This window comes from Mytilus californianus, unplaced genomic scaffold, assembly GCF_021869535.1.
Source record: "Mytilus californianus isolate M0D057914Y unplaced genomic scaffold, xbMytCali1.0.p SCAF_10, whole genome shotgun sequence".
In the NCBI taxonomy this organism is placed as follows: Eukaryota; Metazoa; Mollusca; class Bivalvia; order Mytilida; family Mytilidae; genus Mytilus; species Mytilus californianus.
The window spans coordinates 60183747-60203342 of NW_026262582.1; the positions used below are offsets into that span (position 1 = coordinate 60183747).

At 32.7% G+C, this 19596-nt stretch overlaps 1 protein-coding gene across 1 annotated transcript in view; it reads right to left on the bottom strand.

Annotated features, from left to right (window-relative positions):
- Positions 1-17345, bottom strand: part of LOC127719112 (hemicentin-1-like) — a 28532-nt gene extending 11187 nt beyond the window's left edge. The window contains exon 1 of the mRNA XM_052225136.1: positions 17246-17345. Coding sequence (XP_052081096.1) covers positions 17246-17345 — 100 coding nt within the window. The remainder of the gene's footprint in view (positions 1-17245) is intronic.
- Between the last annotated feature and the right edge of the window lie 2251 nt (positions 17346-19596).

Consider the following 19596-nt stretch of genomic DNA (forward strand, 5'->3'; position numbering starts at 1 on the left):
TCCCTGTTAAAAAAACAAAACAGTTGTGACTTTCTGTTTACATAACGAATATAAAATGGAAGCGGACGAGCTACATAAAATATAATAGTATCAACAAAGAGGCAATATCGATAAATATTTTAATCAAATTATTTAAAATTTCTCAAATTACGACAAGAGTGCGCACGCTGAAATGTCTCGCCTTCTTTATTTATTATTGATATTATGTTGAGGGGGTCGGATGGGTCCTGATCCCGAAATCCCGGGCTTAAAAACATGAATTCCCGAGGTCCCGAATTAAAAAATAAACAGCTGCGCCATGAGCACATGATACGCCCTTCGTCTTGTGTGCAATAATCATAAATAGTTTCTGAGATACAGCGTGACATATGAAAACCCACCTTTTTTAACAAAAAACTCAATAATAACTCTAAACAAAAATTTTGAATCATCACCAAAAAGTATGACCATCATAAGGAACAACTGTATTAAGTTTCATGAAATTTGGATGAGTCTTTCTCAAGTTACGGTATGACATGTTTACGCCGGACAGACGGACAGACGGACGGACGGACAGACGAACGGACAGACGGACGCCGGACATTTGTATACCATAATACGTTCCGTCAAAATTTTGACGGGCGTATAAAAATTAAATCCCGACATCCCGAAATTTGAAAAAAGAAATCCTAGATCTCGAAAGGGTCAATCCCGAAATTCCGAGCTTAAAAACACCCGATCCCGACGTCCCGAAAAAGGTCATGCCCACCCTCTATGTTGATAGTCTTAAAGCTTTACTACAACTATCACATAAACTTAACATGGTCCAAGAACATGAGGTCAAGGTCATATAAACAGAACAAGAAATACATGTACACCTTACAAAAAATCACTAAGTATAGTTGACCTATTGCTAATAGTTTCTAAGAAACAGACTTAACCGAGAAAACTAAACACTGACTAATGCATTGTCGTTATGAAAACGTGATTAGCGTAAGAAGAAAAAATTCCACATCTGTACAACATCAAATCAGAAATTTTATAAAAAATAAAAGGGTACTTAGTTTAATAGATATAAACTAGTCACCATAGTTTCATCATAAACTGCTGAAAGCATTTTTGATTTATTATCCGAAAAAACTGAAAAAAAACTCATTTTTTTATGAATAAGACTGCAGAACTCCAAAAATGTAAATGTTTCATAAAAGTCGGTAAAAGTGTTTTTGAGTTTTTGTCCAAAAACTGGAAAAATTCCCCTTTTTTCAATATAAAAATTCATAACTGAAAAACGTAAAATCTGAAATTTATAAAAATTGAAAGGTAGCTTAAGTCAACAGATATAAACAATTCACCAAAGTTTCATAACATTTTTTGAAAGTGTTTATGAGTGAATGTCCGAAAACTGGAAAATCCCCCCTTTTTTAAGCATACAAATTCATGACACGGAAACGTAAAATCTGAAATTTATAAAAATCGAAAGGGAGCATACGTCAATAGATATAAACAATTCACCAAAGTTTCATTAAAGTTGATGGAAGCATTTTTAAATAATTGTCCTAAAACTGGAAAATCCCCCCTTTTTAAGGATAAAATTTCATAAAATGGAAACAAAAAATTTGAAATTTATAAAAATCGAAAAGGAGCTTACGTCAATAGATATAAACAATTCAACAAAGTTTCATAGAAGTTGGTGGAAGCTTTTTTATTAAATGTCCGAAGTGTGGACGACGGACGGACGGACGGACAACGGTATACCATAATATTTCCCGTCTTAGACGGGCGTATAAAAACCAAGAAACAAGTTATAAAAAAGGCTAAACACATAGTTACAATTACAAGCGTGCTCGAAGTTTGTGATAGTTAGTTTAAAGCAAATAACAACCTATAAACCATCATGTGTCTGTGCCTACAAAATCAGTCAGTACAATTGCAATGGATTTTGACCAAAAAAAATACTGTAATTTTATTATCGACACCTGTTATGAATATAAATCAATTATGTATCAAATATATCGACAGTTAATTTGTTTATCAATTTTTTTCTGTAAGTTAGTATTCTCAGCAGAATCTCTATTAAAAATATGGCTTTATAATTCTCTTCATACTTTTGGTCTATTACATCGCAACACGACGATTTGATATAAACTGATATGAACAGAAAAAGATGTCGCTTACACGGCAGCGAAATAACAACCCAACTAAACACATAACCAAAAGTCTCTTGCGAAGCACTTATATTGTATTCAACAGAAGACAGGTGTGTCTATACATTAATTACACCTTATGTAAGAATCCTGGGTTTTGATTGGTTGATAGCTTGTGTATTTTTCACCAATTTACTGTTATCAAATGAATATCGTTCATTTTTTAACGCCGCCGGGGTATATGCAAAAAGGATATGCCTTTTTTACCCTCTCTGAAATGGTATTTGCCAAAAAATACTCTATCCGACTGGACGCTTGTAACGTCACGATCATCAATGCGTTTTTGAACGTTTACATTCGGTGTAATTAAACAGATATAGCATGTTCTTGAGGGGTATTTGCGAAAAATACCAGTCTTGAGAATGAATTTCCCTCGCCTTACGGCTCGCAAAATTTAACATTCTCTCGACTGGTATTTTTCGCAAATACCCCTCCTTAACATGATATATCTGTTCAATATTATGTCAACTTCCGAATTGTTTGAAAATAAAATTGAGAATGGAAATGGGGAATGTGTCAAAGAGACAACGACCCGACCATAGAGCAGACAACAGCCGAAGGCCACCAATGGGTCTTCAATGCACCGAGAAACTCCCGCACCCGGAGGCGTCCTTCAGCTGGCCCCTAAACATATATGTATACTAGTTCAGTGATAATGGACGTCATACTAAACTCCAAGTTATACACAGGAAACTAAAATTAAAAAATGATACAAGACTAACAAAGGCCAGAGGCTCCTGACTTGGGACAGGCGCATAAATGCGGCGGGGTTAAACGTATGATATACCTTAAGCAACTATCAAGTTATTTTTGAAAGTCACACTGGAGGTACATTCGCTTGCACAAACTACTTATAAATAAGTTAAGTACTATAATAGAATAAAAAAGAAGAAGCTGGTAGCCTTAGTTCGTTTTGTATATATATTTTTTTATTTACGTTTATTAATATGTTTCGGAATTTAATGTGACGTCCATTTTCGATGAACTAGTACACATTTGTGTAAAGGGTCCAACTGGAGCACGAATTCCGGATTTTCTCGCTGTATTGAAGACTCACTATTGGCTTTGGTCTGTTTTTGCTTTTTGGTCGAGTTGTTGTCCCTTTGTGCAATTCTCGTTCCTATTCTGACAACAGAAAGGAAAGTTTGATTTTTATTTATAATTCAGGGGAAAGTAATTAGTATGAAACAGTTGATTTTACCCTACAGTGGTTAAAGTTCCATAACTCTTAAATATTGTCACATAAAAAGGAGAGTAATGACTGTTATGCTACCAAGTATATGAACTTTCTTCCATTTACATTAAGTTAAACCTTGCACAATTATATTTCCGTAAGCGTATTACAAAATGATATGAAACAATATTCCAAAACATCGTTCCCTGCAGAGAAATAATAATTATAAAAAAGGACCATAATATCACGGCCGACACTCGGCTAACCGAGAGATTGGTCGGTTTATCTATATTGAGCATGCGGCTATATGGGCGGTTGGTCTGTTAATCGGGTCGGTTATACGTCTGTTAAGAGTAAAACGCACAATTTAAATGTTCAACTCTATTAAATATACAGATTTTTGGCATATTATAAGAACCAAATAAAAAAAAAGAAAAGTGTCTGACAAAATGATATCTATCATAGAACATTTTCCACCTGTAAAAACATTTCATAGTCTGCGCAAATTTCAGTAAAACTTAAAGGCGTCGCGCAAGTATGTGGTATTTATGCTTATACGCATAGCAATTGTTTTAATAAAAGGCGAAACAAACAATTTTAGATATCATTTAAAGGACACAAAATAGTACTTTGGTTCTAAAAAATAAATTGACATTAGTAAATATTTCATAATTGTAATATAACGTGAGTAATACCACGTTTTAGTTACTATTAGGGGAATAAAGTCTGTTAATGGGTTGGACAATTAAAATTGTGTCAGTTAAGAGTTATTTAGCCACGACACTAGTTTTGCTACCTTTATAATTTCCCATTCAAAAAGTTAAGAAAGATATGTACTTGAGTAAAAAAAAATGACAATACGGTGCAACAGTATCCTTGTAGTAAGAGCATTTTGATTTTGACTTTCTTTGCATTTTATTGAAAGGTGTGTCACTGCAATATAGCGTGATATGGATTGGCCGTTGGAATATGCATAAATTTATTATTAACGTTTTCAATAAGCCTTGATTTTTGTGTCTGTTCAAAGGAGCACGTTCAAAAATCCGACTGAAAGTGTCCGTCTTATACAACACCGGGTACATATAACGTGTTGTCGTTCTCATATGGACATGATATTTGCCACTGGACGTTAAACCCTTATTCGTCAGCATCATCCAATTGGTTCTTTTGTTCTATTACTTAATCATATGTTGTTTACAAAACAATCTAAAGAAGTAAATGGAAAGAAGCGAATGCAGCTACATTTGATTTTCTTAAGTTTTAATTCATTTTATTCCGTTTAGTTCCTTTCTACATAAGTGCAGAGGATAACTGCAGTTGTGCGCTTGTAAAGTTCTAGCATTTGTCACCAATTTGAGTACATCGCAATCCGTTACTGTTTCAACCACCCCCTTCCCCTGAAATTTTGTTTTGTTTGCACTTTACAATATTTACTGAGCTATCAGATTCAGCGGTTGACAGGAGGCCAATGTTTATCGGACTCCAGTCTCAAATAATATAAAGTGATATACAGTAAAAAATTGCAAAGCATCTATATAGATCTCGTTGTCTATACTATTAATTTAAAAATAAGGAGATGTGGAATAAATGCCAAAATTGTTTTAACAATCATCTTGGAGGTTCTTAATAGTAAAAAGGGGTGTTTCATGTCTGTATTCTTAAACAATTGTTATTTTTCTCTCTTTTTTAGCAATGCATCACTCTCTACTGTCCTTCTCTATTATTCTATATTCTGCGTCTCCATCCAGATTCTCGTGTATACCATGAGGGTCCGGATTGGGGGTGTTGTTTATTTCTGTAATCTTTAAATTGTTATGTCACTTTTCTCTACATTTTATTTATTTTTTCTCATTATTCTTTCTCTATTCTTTATATTTTAGCATCCCAATATTATTTTACTTACTGATGTTTAGTTACATTACGACGTTTATCTCTGATATAAAAAAGCAGATGTGGTATGATTGCTAATGAGACAACTCTCCACAAGAGACCAAAATGACACAGAAATTAACAACTATAGGTCACCGTACGGCCTTCAACAATGAGCAAAGCCCATACCGCATAGTCAGCTATAAAAGGCCCCGAAATGACAATGTAAAACAATTCAAACGAGAAAACTAACGGACTTATTTATATATAAAAAAAAAATAAACGAAAAACAAATATGTAACACATAAACAAACGACAACCACTGATTTACAGGCTCCTGACTTGGGACAGGCACATACATACATAATGTGGCGGGGTTAAACATGTTAGCGGGATCCCAACTCTCCCCTAACCGGGACAGTGGTATAACAGTACAACATAAGAACGAACTATAAAAATGATGTATATACTGGTTACCAATGTAGATGGTGTCATTCATAACAACGAAACAGAATTCACATGATATATGCGACCATCCTTGAATGAAATTAATATTACTTTAATATTACACTTTTTGAAACCATTTTTATCAATTTCCAATTTCCATTGTCTAAATTTATGTTTCATTGTTCATGTGTTGTTTCCGTATATTTTAGCCACTCGTCTTGAGCCTACCCATTTGATCCGATAACTCCCCATAAAGCAATCAAATTATATTTTCATTGCCATTCATAACTCTTAACAGACCAAATAACAGACCGGGTTTTATACATCCGACCCATTGACAGACCAGGTTTTTAATAAAAATTGATTAATATCACCAAAATACAGATTTTCGTGTAGATTTTTCACACAATGATATTAATATTTGTTTAACAAACATAATGCCTGTCTTTTTTCGATGTTCAAAATATTGCATGCAAGTAAATTCAGCCAAGTTGTCATTTTGTGTGTGTAAAATGTGTATAAATTTATTGATGAGTAACCCGCCTTTTCATTTTATTGATTGTTTATCGAAGCTAGAAAAAAAATAATTACACCACTGGATTCAGTACATTGAATTGTTTTGCCAGACATGAATAATTTTTATGATAAAAAATATATTTAAAAAGTTATACAATGTAACATACTGAACTTGCAAGTATTTTCTCGATAACACCTGATTAACAGACTTTAGCCAACTCAATTAACAGACCAACCGCCGATATAACCGCATACTCTATATAGATTAACCGACCAATCTCTCGGTTAGCCGAGTGACGGCCGTGTATATACGTTTGTTACAAATAATAAAGAGCTGGATTGATTGATTGTTGGTTGCTAAACAAATACTAGGTAGAGGAAGCGAAATAAACTAATTATAACTTTTAGTTTGTTATCATCATTATTATAGGAAACCCAAAAAATCGAAACAATAAAAGAAACGGGAAAAAACACGGTCAAGATTTTAATAAAACGATGAAAAAATAAGTTATGACTGACAGCAAATTGAATAAGAACCACAACTGTAATACATTCATACAAATTAATAGCTTGGGATACTAGTAGACAGGTACAGAAAAAGAAAGTTACTGTTTTAGAATGTTTGTAGGGTTCAAGTCCCTGTTATGCCATTTGGGAGTAGTAAAGAACGATACCAAGATAATGATATATAAGAAGAAAGCGACATGATTCACTAGAAGACGATTTTTACACACACACACACACACACACACACACACACACACACACACACACACACACACACACACACACACACACACACACACACACACACACACACACACACACACACACACACACACACACACACACACACACACACACACACACACACACACACACACACACACACACACACACACACACACACACACACACACACACACACACACACACACACACACACACACACACACACACACACACACACACACACACACACACACACACACACACACACACACACACACACACACACACACACACACACACACACACACACAACGAAACTTGTACAATGACAAAAGATTTATCTATTTTAAAATATCAACTTTTTATTTACCTTTCTTTTGACTAGCAAACAAAAATTAAGGCTATTCGAAAGAGATGTTTTATGTCCCAAATGAAACGCAAAATCCATGACCGATCATGGTAACAGTCACGAAAGCAGAAGGAATGTAGGATGAAAAACTTCAATCAAATAGTTTGGGGTGGGAGAGGGGAAGGGGGTGTAAAATTGCTGCGAGTTTTGTTTATCCAAAATCGATTTTACACATATCCATATTTTACAATCATTTTTTCCAAAATTAAGTTAAGAAAAGGGGGGAGGGTGTCAGTGAAAAAACTATGTGAATTAAGTTTTGTATCCTACATTGAACTTTTGATGTCGTCCCTTACTGCTTGGCTTTGTGAAAGCGTCGGTGATGTGTATAATACGCTGTCATCATTGCAGAAGTTGAAACACTATGTATTTCCTTTGGTGACCTACATGTAGATGAATGTCCTAATAAAAGGTAGCATTCATATTTCAATTTAAAAGGAATAAATGAGGAGGTAAAATAAAACAAATCAATAAATCTGAAATCAGGGGCTTCGAATAGAGGATATATTATGTAAATTATGCAGCACTGAAGTTGAAGATGAAATTCATTTTCTTCTTCAGTGTCCAGTTTTAGAAAATAAAAGATCTGAATATATAAATAACTTTTAAAGCCCCAAAATAAATCATTATTAATATGGTTAATGTCATCTGAGGATAATGTTATAATTAAAAAAGTAAGTTTATTATTGTATACTTTATTCAAAGAGAGAAATTTAATTCTAGATACAATTTAGTCACCGGTAGTTTGTCCATCTACTAGTATATTATATTGTAAAACAATATATATCATGCATATTATTCCTGTAGAAATTCTTCTAGTGAAAAAGACTTGATTTTGTTTAATTTTTAAATAATCAATGTAATCAATATATAATCACTTGTATGAAATTGAACTTAATTGTACTGCTCAAATTATTGGGCGTCATAATTAGCAATAAAAAAACTTTGTATTGTATTGTATTGGTTTACATGTTACATCTTAAAAATATTGTGTGATTTGGAGAGTGTTATGAACGCCGGGGTTTCATCACTTAACCATCAGAGAAGAAGGCTGGGGACAATTTGGTTGATTATATAGGGAATCACTGAAGCATGACCCCCCCTCTCTTATGAAAAGTTCTGGATCCGATGCTTTACCAACTCTAGCCTCAGACACGTTGATTCCTTTGCTTGATAAATGGCCTGTCATCATTTTCAGACCGTATGTGGGTCCAACCTGAAAATAACACACACTATGCGCACATCATATTTTAAATGTAACTACTAGTATATGTTCCATGTACATGATGTATATGGTTCGGAATACGTTTGTGTCGATCTGTGTCGATCTTGTTTTTTTTTTTTTTTTTTACTTTTTTTTTATTTCAAAAGAAGATTGTCACTGACTGAGACCCATTTTTTGTGTCGACATACTTGTCCTATAATACTCGTTTTGCTTTCACATATTAAAGATGTAAAATCATATTGAATAAAAGGTAATAGAATGTATACATAAAACAGAACTTCATGGGAACTGTTTTATGTTTGTTGAAATACTATTCACATAATTATGATATATTCTTTGCTACATTATTTTTGTCGGTAAACACAAAAATAAAAAGTCATTCATCCTTCGAAATATACATTTACCACACATACATGCATGCAAGTTACTTTCATATTTTCTTTTATAAGATGACGCTTATTTGATATTCTGCGACAGAGAATTGTGAATATTATAAGCTTGGGAAAAACAAGTTTGCATTAAACAGATTCAAAATTAGGAAATGCTGTACAATGCAGAAAAATACAAATTTGAAAACAAATCAGAATAATATAACATCTACACCCATCCCTCCCCACCCCACTCCACCCGCGAACCCTCCTCCTTGAACATGTACAGAAACTGACATGGACAATATCTTATATTCTAATATTTTCCCTTCTTTTCTAACATGTTTTACACATTCAGCCACGATATGGTTTAATGTTCATTCGTCTACTCCGCATCGCATAGTAATTCCATTTTCAGAACAAAAACGGCTTATTGTTCGCGCTGATACACGCTTGATTCCTAAAGAAGTCAAGTGTTGAGAAATGTCTTGGTGTGTTCTTCCGTCAAGTAATACTTGTTGAATCAAACATCGATGGTCTAAAAGTTCGTCCATTCTTACAACATGTACATGTATGTAAACAAGTGACTTCTTCACTTCGAGAGAACTAAATTAAAGATTTCAACCCCGACAATTCAAAGAAAGAAAAGACAAAGATGAACACAAGTCAGATAGATAAACAGATAGATAGAAACAATGAATGACAGATTGATAGATCGAAAGATAGATATAAACATGTAGCTACAAAGACAGCTAGATATATAGATAAAAAGAAAGAATGATTTTTTGTGGTCATTATCGTACTTGTCAGTGTACCATTCTTGTTCGGAATTTGTTGATACCACACATAGTTCACACAGACACACGCCTTAAAAAGATCTTCAAGATATTGCGCTTAAAACAAGAAAAAAGAAAACGGAAAAAGTAAAACATTTAATAAAAAGTGTCAACAATTTAAACATTTAAAACGCCTATATTGAAACAAATTACATTTCGTTTTCATTATTAGGCATTTAAATAATGAAAATTTTTCGAATTTGAATATTGCACAGCAAAATGAAAAATCAAAAAATTGGAGCATTTTTCATTTTTCAATATCAAACGTCAAATTGAAAAATGCTCCACACTAGAGCATTTTTCATTTTTCAATATTGTAAGTTGAATTGAAAAAATGCTCCACGTTAGAGCATTTTTCATTTTTCAATATTGTAAGTGAAATTGAAAAAATGCTAAAGGTCAGCATTTTCAATATTTGCTTTTAAGAATGAGATTGAAATATGTTTTGTTTTCTAAAACAAGCAAATACAAATGTTTTAATATATTTAAACTTTGGACAAAATAAAATCATTTTTAACACAAACTTATTGATATTTGTTTCAATATATTCGTGAAATCAAAATTATAATTTTATAAAAATAACAATTTTCAAATCTCATAGAGAAAATGGTTTTTCGAAAGTGACTTCAATAACTTTTTGTTACATTTTTCAAACCAACTTCCTTTAAAAGTTGCAGAGCAATTGGCAAAATCTATTTTTCATCTTAAAATGAAAAATGGTTGGCGTGAATGTACACGGACGAAGACAGATACATATTTTGACCAAACAAATAATAATTAATTCATTAAATTATAATAAGATTTACAACAGAAAAAACACAAATGACTGTCTTTTCATCATATTGTCATTTTACCGTCTAAGGCGAGGTAAGTCGTTCTTTATTTTTAGAACAATGAAAGTCCACAGTAAAAAAGAAAAAAAAAAGAAATAATATTTCACCTAATTACACCTCATATAAGAAAGCCATATTTTGATTGGTTGATAGCCGGTGTATTTTTCGCATATTCTAATATTTTTTCCTCATTTCAAAAGAATTTGCCTGTTTTTACCACTGCCGGTGACTTTGCCTCAAATACCATGGTATTTGCCATTTTGGATATTCCTTTTTTACCCTCTCGAGCATTTTCCCGCCAAAATTTTTCGGATATGACGTTACATAAAAATACGAGTTAACGCGTATTAGTACATGTATAATTCCCGCGGTTCTATGACAATATCCTCTTATCCTCAAAATTATGCATAAACATGTTAATGAATTAGTTTCAATCCAATCTATTCGGTGTAATTAAACAGATATATCATGTTATGGAGGGGTATTTGCGAAAAATACCAGTCTTGGGACCGAATTTCCCTCGCCTAGCGGCTCGGGAAATTTTACAGTCCCTTGACTGGTATTTTTCGCAAATACCCCTCCATAACATGATATATGTGTTCAAAATAACATAGTAAGTCCTTCTTATATAAGGAGTTGAAAACTTTTCTGGTCATATCGCATAAGTGAGTTTTTATTAACATAATATTTCTCGAAAAGAGGCAATCTGTTGTTCGTGGTGTAATGATGTAAATGCATACAGTACATGCGTGTTCATGGTAAAAATAAATAACCTTTGCATATCAATGTCTTTGTTCCTCAGTCTATGCATGATACCACTATACCACGAGTGCTGACATAAACCGATATTTAAATAACACTCTTAAAGAGCATAATTGCCAATACATGTCAATAAACTGTATTTCTGTCTCATAGATAAATACATTTTGTTATTTAATAACAGATATATGTTATGTCTGGATTTGTTCATCTTCTTTTCAAATTTAAATTCTTTTATTTGGGCCTTCATTTTTAAAGAAGATTAAGTTCTACATCTAAACGTTCTTGAGTATAGTTATATAGCAGTATGGACATATCATAAAAAAAGTTTATTCAGGATGTCAGGTTTGAATATTGGTCGATTTTGAACATCGTTATAATGAACTGGTGAATCTTTTTACCGGACTGTGGCTATTACACACTAGTTCTAAACACTAGAGAATCAAGGAATTGAATATATTAGTACAATTCCTTGATAAAATAAACATCTAAATGCCCATTACACTTGTCATTTGTAAAGTACAAGGACTTTTCCTTTTCATCATAACAAATGCTTACTTATGATTTTAGTCTTATAATGATATCATACTATCAATAATTTGTCTTTGTTTGAATATAAATGGTCCAAATATACATCACGTCAACATTGAACGGACTCAGTCTTATAAACCACTTTCGAGTTATGTCCTTCACCGGAAAAGTTTGCCAATTGTGTGCGCCTTTGAAACGTCATTTACCAGATAGAGGGGATCGCCTGTATCCCTGCTCTATCAAAGTTCATCAAGCGTCTTTGTGATCGTCAATATGCAGGATAAACTAGAAATAATATTTGTTCCGTAAATACTAAATCACATTTCCCTATTGATAGCAGTGCTGAATATCAATTATAAGAATTTAATTTGCCGAATAATTCGTGCAATATAGCATTATCATTTTTTCAGCCATTCGCTCAACATAGAAACGGAAGTGACGACGCCCAAAACGCACGAATGATGTTCAATAAAACCAAAGTTTTTGATGGAAATGCAACGAACTCGAAAGTTGTCTATTTGAATAAAGTGTGATATATGAGCTACGACCATAAAACTTCTTCTTTGACTGTAAAACCAGAAACAATATCATCGCCTTTATACAAAAATGAAATATATATAATACCTCTAAGATTTAGACAATATTTTGGTCGAGAAAAAAATTACAATGAAAAAATTTCATTCCGGGTACAAGGTTTGAACTTGGCACTGTTAATATCACAGTAACGTCTTTCGGTACCAACGACTAGACGATCACGGCTATGAACAGCTTGAATGAAAAAGTAAAACATTGACATAATTATACATTGTACATCCGTAGCAAGGGCAATTCTGCTGGGGATTTAGAATGCGTACTACAGATAGTACTAGTTTATTGACAGGTTGACGATGGATGTCAAATGTAATAACGTTAAAATAATCTAAACTTAATGAAAGGGAAACAGTTTAAACTTTACTCATGTGTATATGTTCAAATAAGACCTTAAGCAAATAGTTGTATTTATTTGGAAAAGCATCATGAACTGGAGCTTCATGAAATCGTGGTATTACGGCAACCACGCTAAATTTCTATATTTTTACTACGAACGGTTTAATTTTTTTTTATCTTTACTTCGAACGGATTAATTGAAATCAATTCTTTATCAGTTGAAAACAATGACAGATTGGTATATACTATATATGTAAATTTCAAAGGTTTCTAAGTTTTGGCAATTATATTTTTTTAACTTTTCAAAAAATGATAAATAAATACTGTATATAAATAAATGTCTTCTTGAATAAATCATAGTTTCCAAAATCTATATATAATTTAAATCATTTGTAATTATTAAACACTAAATGAAATATTAATATACAAATATGAAATCTGGTATTAAAAAGGGGAGCTAACAACCATTCAAGTTATATTAAATGTATGTTAACTTAAATATAGATGTGAACTGTGTGGATATAATCATTTCCAGTTATTATAGAATAAAAAAGACAAAGTACGAAATAATTTTATGAAATTCCGTTGATTCCTTGTCAAAACATAAAACAGACAGTCATTTTACTAGAAATGGGTTAAGCTAGAGAATTGATAAGAAGTAGTGGATTCGGAAACGATAATCAAATTGCGACTAAAGTCGCTCGTTGATTATCGTTTACGAATCCACTACTTCTTATCAATTCTCTACTACAGATTGCTCACTAAATCTATCTCCATCTGTTATTGTATTTGTAATATGTGTCGGTTTATCATTTTGTCACTTAAAATGGGGATAAAAGATGCCTACCAATTTTGGTCCTCGGTTTCCTTGTATGTGTATCGAACTTATTGATTTGTATTTTCTGGACTTCTTTTCACGGGAAAATTCAAAGTGTCGATATGTTATATCCATGTTCCCTTTTGACGTTTTGCCCTTACGGAAACACAGAATCATATGCAATCTTTTATTTACATGGAGATAAGAACATATGTTGTTATTCCTGTTTTCATTGAAATTTAGTTACTTGATAAGAGGGATATTGTAGATAAGTGCAATAGGTAATCACCAATGCGCATTATATATTGCTTCATTAACCCATCGGTATTGTGTTATTCTATGTTAAAAACGCCTGTACAGAAACATCAATATTTAATTTATTTAGCTAATTTAACTTAATAATAACACAATGTGTAAAGATACTTAACGTTTGTAAATAAATTGCATAGCTAGATTGCTACAACATGTTAAAAACTAACAAACATTCGAACCCTCCTAAAACATTTTCTCTTTTTAATAGATATTGCCAGCCATATTTATTTTTGTCTATGCTAACAACGTTTGCGTTTACTTCGCGATTTCAATATCAGTTAGAATAGCAGTCTTATAATATTAATTTTAATCACAACTTGACGTTTTCATATATTATTCAAGTGAACAAAAAAATTGTAACGTTGGACACTTTTAGTAAGAATGTTAAGTCATGTTTCAGTTCACTTTAGTTCAATACTAGTAGTCAATATTATTTTATAAATTTTCAATTATTGTTCATTTCAGATTCTGTTAAATTCATCTGTAAATTGAAAGACATTGTCCCTTGATCTTACCTCCGTTTACTGTAACGTTTATTGTGGAACTTTGGCTAGTTCCGACTGTATTCTGTGCAAAGCAAGTATATAGTCCAGAAACGGTGTTGGAAGCAAATGTTATGAAGAGTGATGGGTTTTCAACAGTCATGCCCTCTGTCCCAGCTGTTCCCTTTAATATTCGTCGGATAACACCTGTTACATTATGTTGCCAAAAAAACTAAATGTTGTAAAGGTTTTGCCTTGACATAACATTTCAGTTCAACACTATCACCAAAACTTACTTCGTGTGTGTTAATAGGTACAGATACATCAGGGAAATCTAAAAGTTAAAACATCATTATTTCATGAAAATTTTAAAACCTGGTGCTCTAAGTATGAATTTAACAAAACATGCATATTCAGACGATTATTCCTTTTCAACAAATACATTTTCTTCTTGGTCTTTTTTGTTCAGAATGACGATTAGACTTAATCCAAATCAATCTATAACTATGACATTTTAACAAACAGTTCGGATTATCCTTGTTACAAACGTTATACACTGATGAGATAAACATGCATTTATGTATCTTAGGCAATGTTAAAAAGATATTTGCACGAAACATTTATCCAATTCCTTTTTGTTTAACAATGCATATGATTTATCTTTACTTTGCTACTTAGTTCATTATTCTCAAAAGTCAATCTGATTAGAATACATATCTTGCGTTCACGATTCGCTGAAAAGGATCTGTTAACGCTTCGTTCGACTTAGTTTTAATGACCTTTTGCGATCCTCAGGTTTTGTCATACACACCTTAAAAATGTGAAGGCAACCGTTTCATTGGTTGATTTAAAAGTCAGAACAAACTGTTGAACGGGGTGTAGTCAAATCATTGTAAGCAAAGCGTGGACACAGGATCTGTTTTAAATTAGATTGCTCGAAAGCAGTCTGGCACTTACATGGAGATGGCTTTTGCATTTGCTAAATTCAGATATTCACGTAATGTGATACACAATTTTATTGAATTTTTCCGTTGTGAAATAAAATTTTGACACTTCGAACTTACCACCTATTACTTGTAAGGCTATTGGTTGACTGCGACTATTTCCAACCGCATTCGTTCCCAGACATGTATAGTTTCTGGTGTCATACATGGTAAGAAAACTTATAATAAGTGAAGGATGTACAGGTGTTCCACCCTTATATCCAACTGATCCTTGATTTATTATTGTTTTTGTGCCATTTGCAACTTTTTCCCAATAAACATTTGTGATAAAAGGTTCAGAACGTATATAACAAACCAGTTTAACCTCTACCCCAACATCTGCTTCGTACATTGTGTTAAAAACTTCAATAACAGGTTCAGCTGTATAAGAAAACAAAACACAAATTTGCTTTGTAGGTCCAAAATACTATCAACGTTTTAATCTGCATGTAACACAATAAATTACTGATTATTGTTTTGATGTTCACATTGTACAGTGTCTAATATATAATTATATATGCATGTAAGATTACAAAATATGAAATATACAAGACATCAGTGTTAGTGTGTTGTACTAGAGGAAGTCGAGTGAACAAGCTAATTTTATCATTATGTGACATTTGGAACAGATAATGTTCGTTAACTTTCCATTCAATTATCAATACATCGTATCATATAATAACTATCGATCGGTACGTTTTCCATGACTGTTCATTCTAGTAAATGGTAATATATTTGCGATTAACAATGATTGTCAAATTCTAATAGTAATCAAGGGTACCGGGTTTATGATTTTGATACGCCAGACGCGCGTTTCGTCTTCATAAGACTCATCAGTGACGCTCTGATCAAAATAGTTGAAAAGCCAAACAAGTATAAAGGTGAAGAGCATTGAGGACCCAAACTTCCAAAAAGTTGTGCCAAATACGACTAAGGTAATCTTTGCCTGGGATAAGAAAATCCTTAGTATTTCGAATAATTTTTACATTTGCAAACAGTTAATTTATAAAAAAAAATACCATATAATATAACATATCACCTCATAATATATGTATAAGTATACATGAAGAAGAAAGTATGACAAACTAGTATTTGCCCTGTATTCATTATTCTTCGAAAAGAAGTGAAAGAGAGGTGAAAGATACCAAAGAAATTCGAAAATAAACTGACAACGCCATGGAAAAAAGGAAAAGACTAAAACATGTAAAATACAAACAACATTATACAAAACATAAAGCTGCAAATACAAGCTAAAACAATACACTGTACAACAAAAAATTGAAAACGAATTTGATAATCCTTTTTCAAGATCGTGTTATTGAGGATTTGTCAATGTTTTAAGTGAAGAAAAGAAGGTTACATTTAGGCATAGTGTGTAAATGTAATATGTGATTGAAGCGTGACATCAATAAGCATATCGTTAGTGTCAAATATTGGCATGCATTCACATTTGTATTGAAATTGGATATTGTATGTACGACATGTACAACATGTATGTGCAACGTGCTTTTTTTTTAAAATATATCTTTTGGTCTACATCAATATCTAGTTTTGTTAAAATTTTAGGACAAAATATATGTGTTGGTAAGGATTTTGACAATAAATATAGGTTATTTAGGGATTTATAAATGGATGAGTTTGGCCGTTTTGTAGATTTGCCTTATCTGTGAGTAATTCTAAAAAATAAAGAAAGCAAATGTGGAAGTATTTTGTTATTTGTTTCTTTTAACGACAACATAGATGTAAGACTAATAAACAATGTATAGGGTTTATATATGACACCTTTAATAGTTCGCCAATTAAGGAAGCAACATTTGAACTCTAATCTTAACAAAAACTCACCTCCATTTACATTGACATCAACTGAGTTACTTTTTGCAGTTCCAACATCATTTTCAGCAAAACAGGTAAACTTTGCCGATTCAGATGTAGTTACGTGCATAATAGTGAGAGATGAGTTGTCAGAAGTGTAGTTACGTGCATAATAGTGAGAGATGGGTTGTCAGAAGTTTTCCCATTTGTCTTAGAATCAATTCTTTTTGCAATTCCATTATTTATATACTGCCAATATATTTTTCGAATTGGATATCCTTTATAAGATCTAATGTAAGACTTGAGCATGAGGGACTCTCCATATTTGACCTGTATGCTTCGTTCCGAATCGATTTGGACAAATGGATAATTCATGTCTAAAATTAAAAATATAAGTGAAGTCGATGGGAGTTCGTTAACAATAGATTTTATGAACCTGGAAAACACAAATCGTCGTTTTAACTTTCAAATCATTTCTCTTTTGTGTCAATTGCTAAATCTACCGTTGTTAATGATATTTGACTCCTCGGTATCATAATTTCTTTTCTAAATGAACTATTTTTCTTTTTGCATTCAATAGTGTTGACGGAACGAGCGTCTGGAGTCCTGACTTATTTCTCTATTATCGTCATTATAGTTTATTTGTCATTGACCTTTATCCCGCAATAAAACGGTATATATATATATTCAAATATAGTTAGAGGAGGGGATAATATATATATATATATTAAATGTCCGAATAATAGCCAACGACAAATCTTACGAGGCGATGGATCATATAAATATGATACAGGACACTACCACATATAATATATAATAAGCAATAACTCGAATAACTAATATCCTTCATCAGTAAGATGTCAAATGACTCTTTATCTTGACATGTGGTAGTCGAACTGAAATAATAATCTTGAACATCATACAAATTATCACGAATCAATACGTTGGTAAATGTTTTCAATATTGATGTTTGGGAGGAGGAGAAGGATAAATTCCTTAAAACTGTGAGAGTCCTGTACTGAAGCCTTAGTTACAGGAAACAATTGATAGCAGGGACTCATTTTATGTTTTTTTCATTAATACCCTCTGTGGAATCTGTTCTTACTTTTCTTATCCAAAAACTGTCCCGATCAAGTCTGTCGGCCCTTGAGCAACCCTCGTTGTGGTCTCTGATAGTGATGGTAAGGTTTTTGAGATCAGCTTGGGCGTGCCAAGGTGATCTCAAATGACGACTTACGGGGAGGTCGGGCTTGCAGGTGTAGTCACTTTGATGACCATTCATGCGTTTGTTGAATAGCTGTTCTGTCTCGCCAACATACTGCATGTCACATCGACACTGAAGAAGGTATACAACATTCTGGGTTTTGCAAGTTACATTGCAATATATAGTGTATACGGACCCGGTGGAGTGGCAAGTAAATGTTTGAGTATTCAGTATTTGTTGGCAAGTCAGACATCGTCTGTAACCACACGACTTGCACCATCCTGCAGTTGAAGAGCTTTTATTAGGTGAGACATATATATATATATATATAATTCGTCTCAAATTTAGCCCAACAATGTTAGATCCTCAAAATTGCGTTAGCAAATTTTTGTTCTTTCCTCAGCGGGATTCGAACCCTTGCGTCTGTGACATCGTGGCAACACCGCCTGCACTGTGTCCAGCATCCTAGAACATATATATGTTTCGGATAACAAATGTGTCGAGTTTTATGATTGGATAACATCACAAAGATGTCAGGGTCTATACAGAAAACATGCCACGGTATATAAGATGTTTTTTTTTTATCCCAATGGGAACCTCAACAACGTCATCATAATGAACGTTGCTATGTAACGTAATCTTAAGCTATACAGAACACTTAAAAAATGTCAGAGGCTCAAAGAAGGATTATAATGACGCGAATCTTCCAATAATACGTTTTTTAATAGAAATTCACGCGATTTACACATCAAATACTTAATCAATGTCTTAAAGTGTTATTACAAATTATTGCATACACGATATCATTATTTTCACAGCAAATAACAAAATCCCTTACGTATGCGGAAAAAAAAAAAAAAAATCAAGATGAAAAATTTGCATTTAAAAGAATTACTCAAAATATTAAGAAACAATTAATAAAACATATACTACATTGAAACGTGAATGTTTTACTAGGGGGAATCCGTAATATATGACTGTGTAATTTAAGTTTCAGACAGGGTATATAATGTGACATTCCCGGTTTAGGGTTTATATCTCCTTTGCCTATGGCTCAGGGAATATATACTCTAAACCGGGAATGTAACATTATATACCCTGTCTGAGACCTGAATCACATATAATGTAGGACTCGCAGGTGCGACTGTGACGCTGAAGTTTGATTGTAACGCTGATA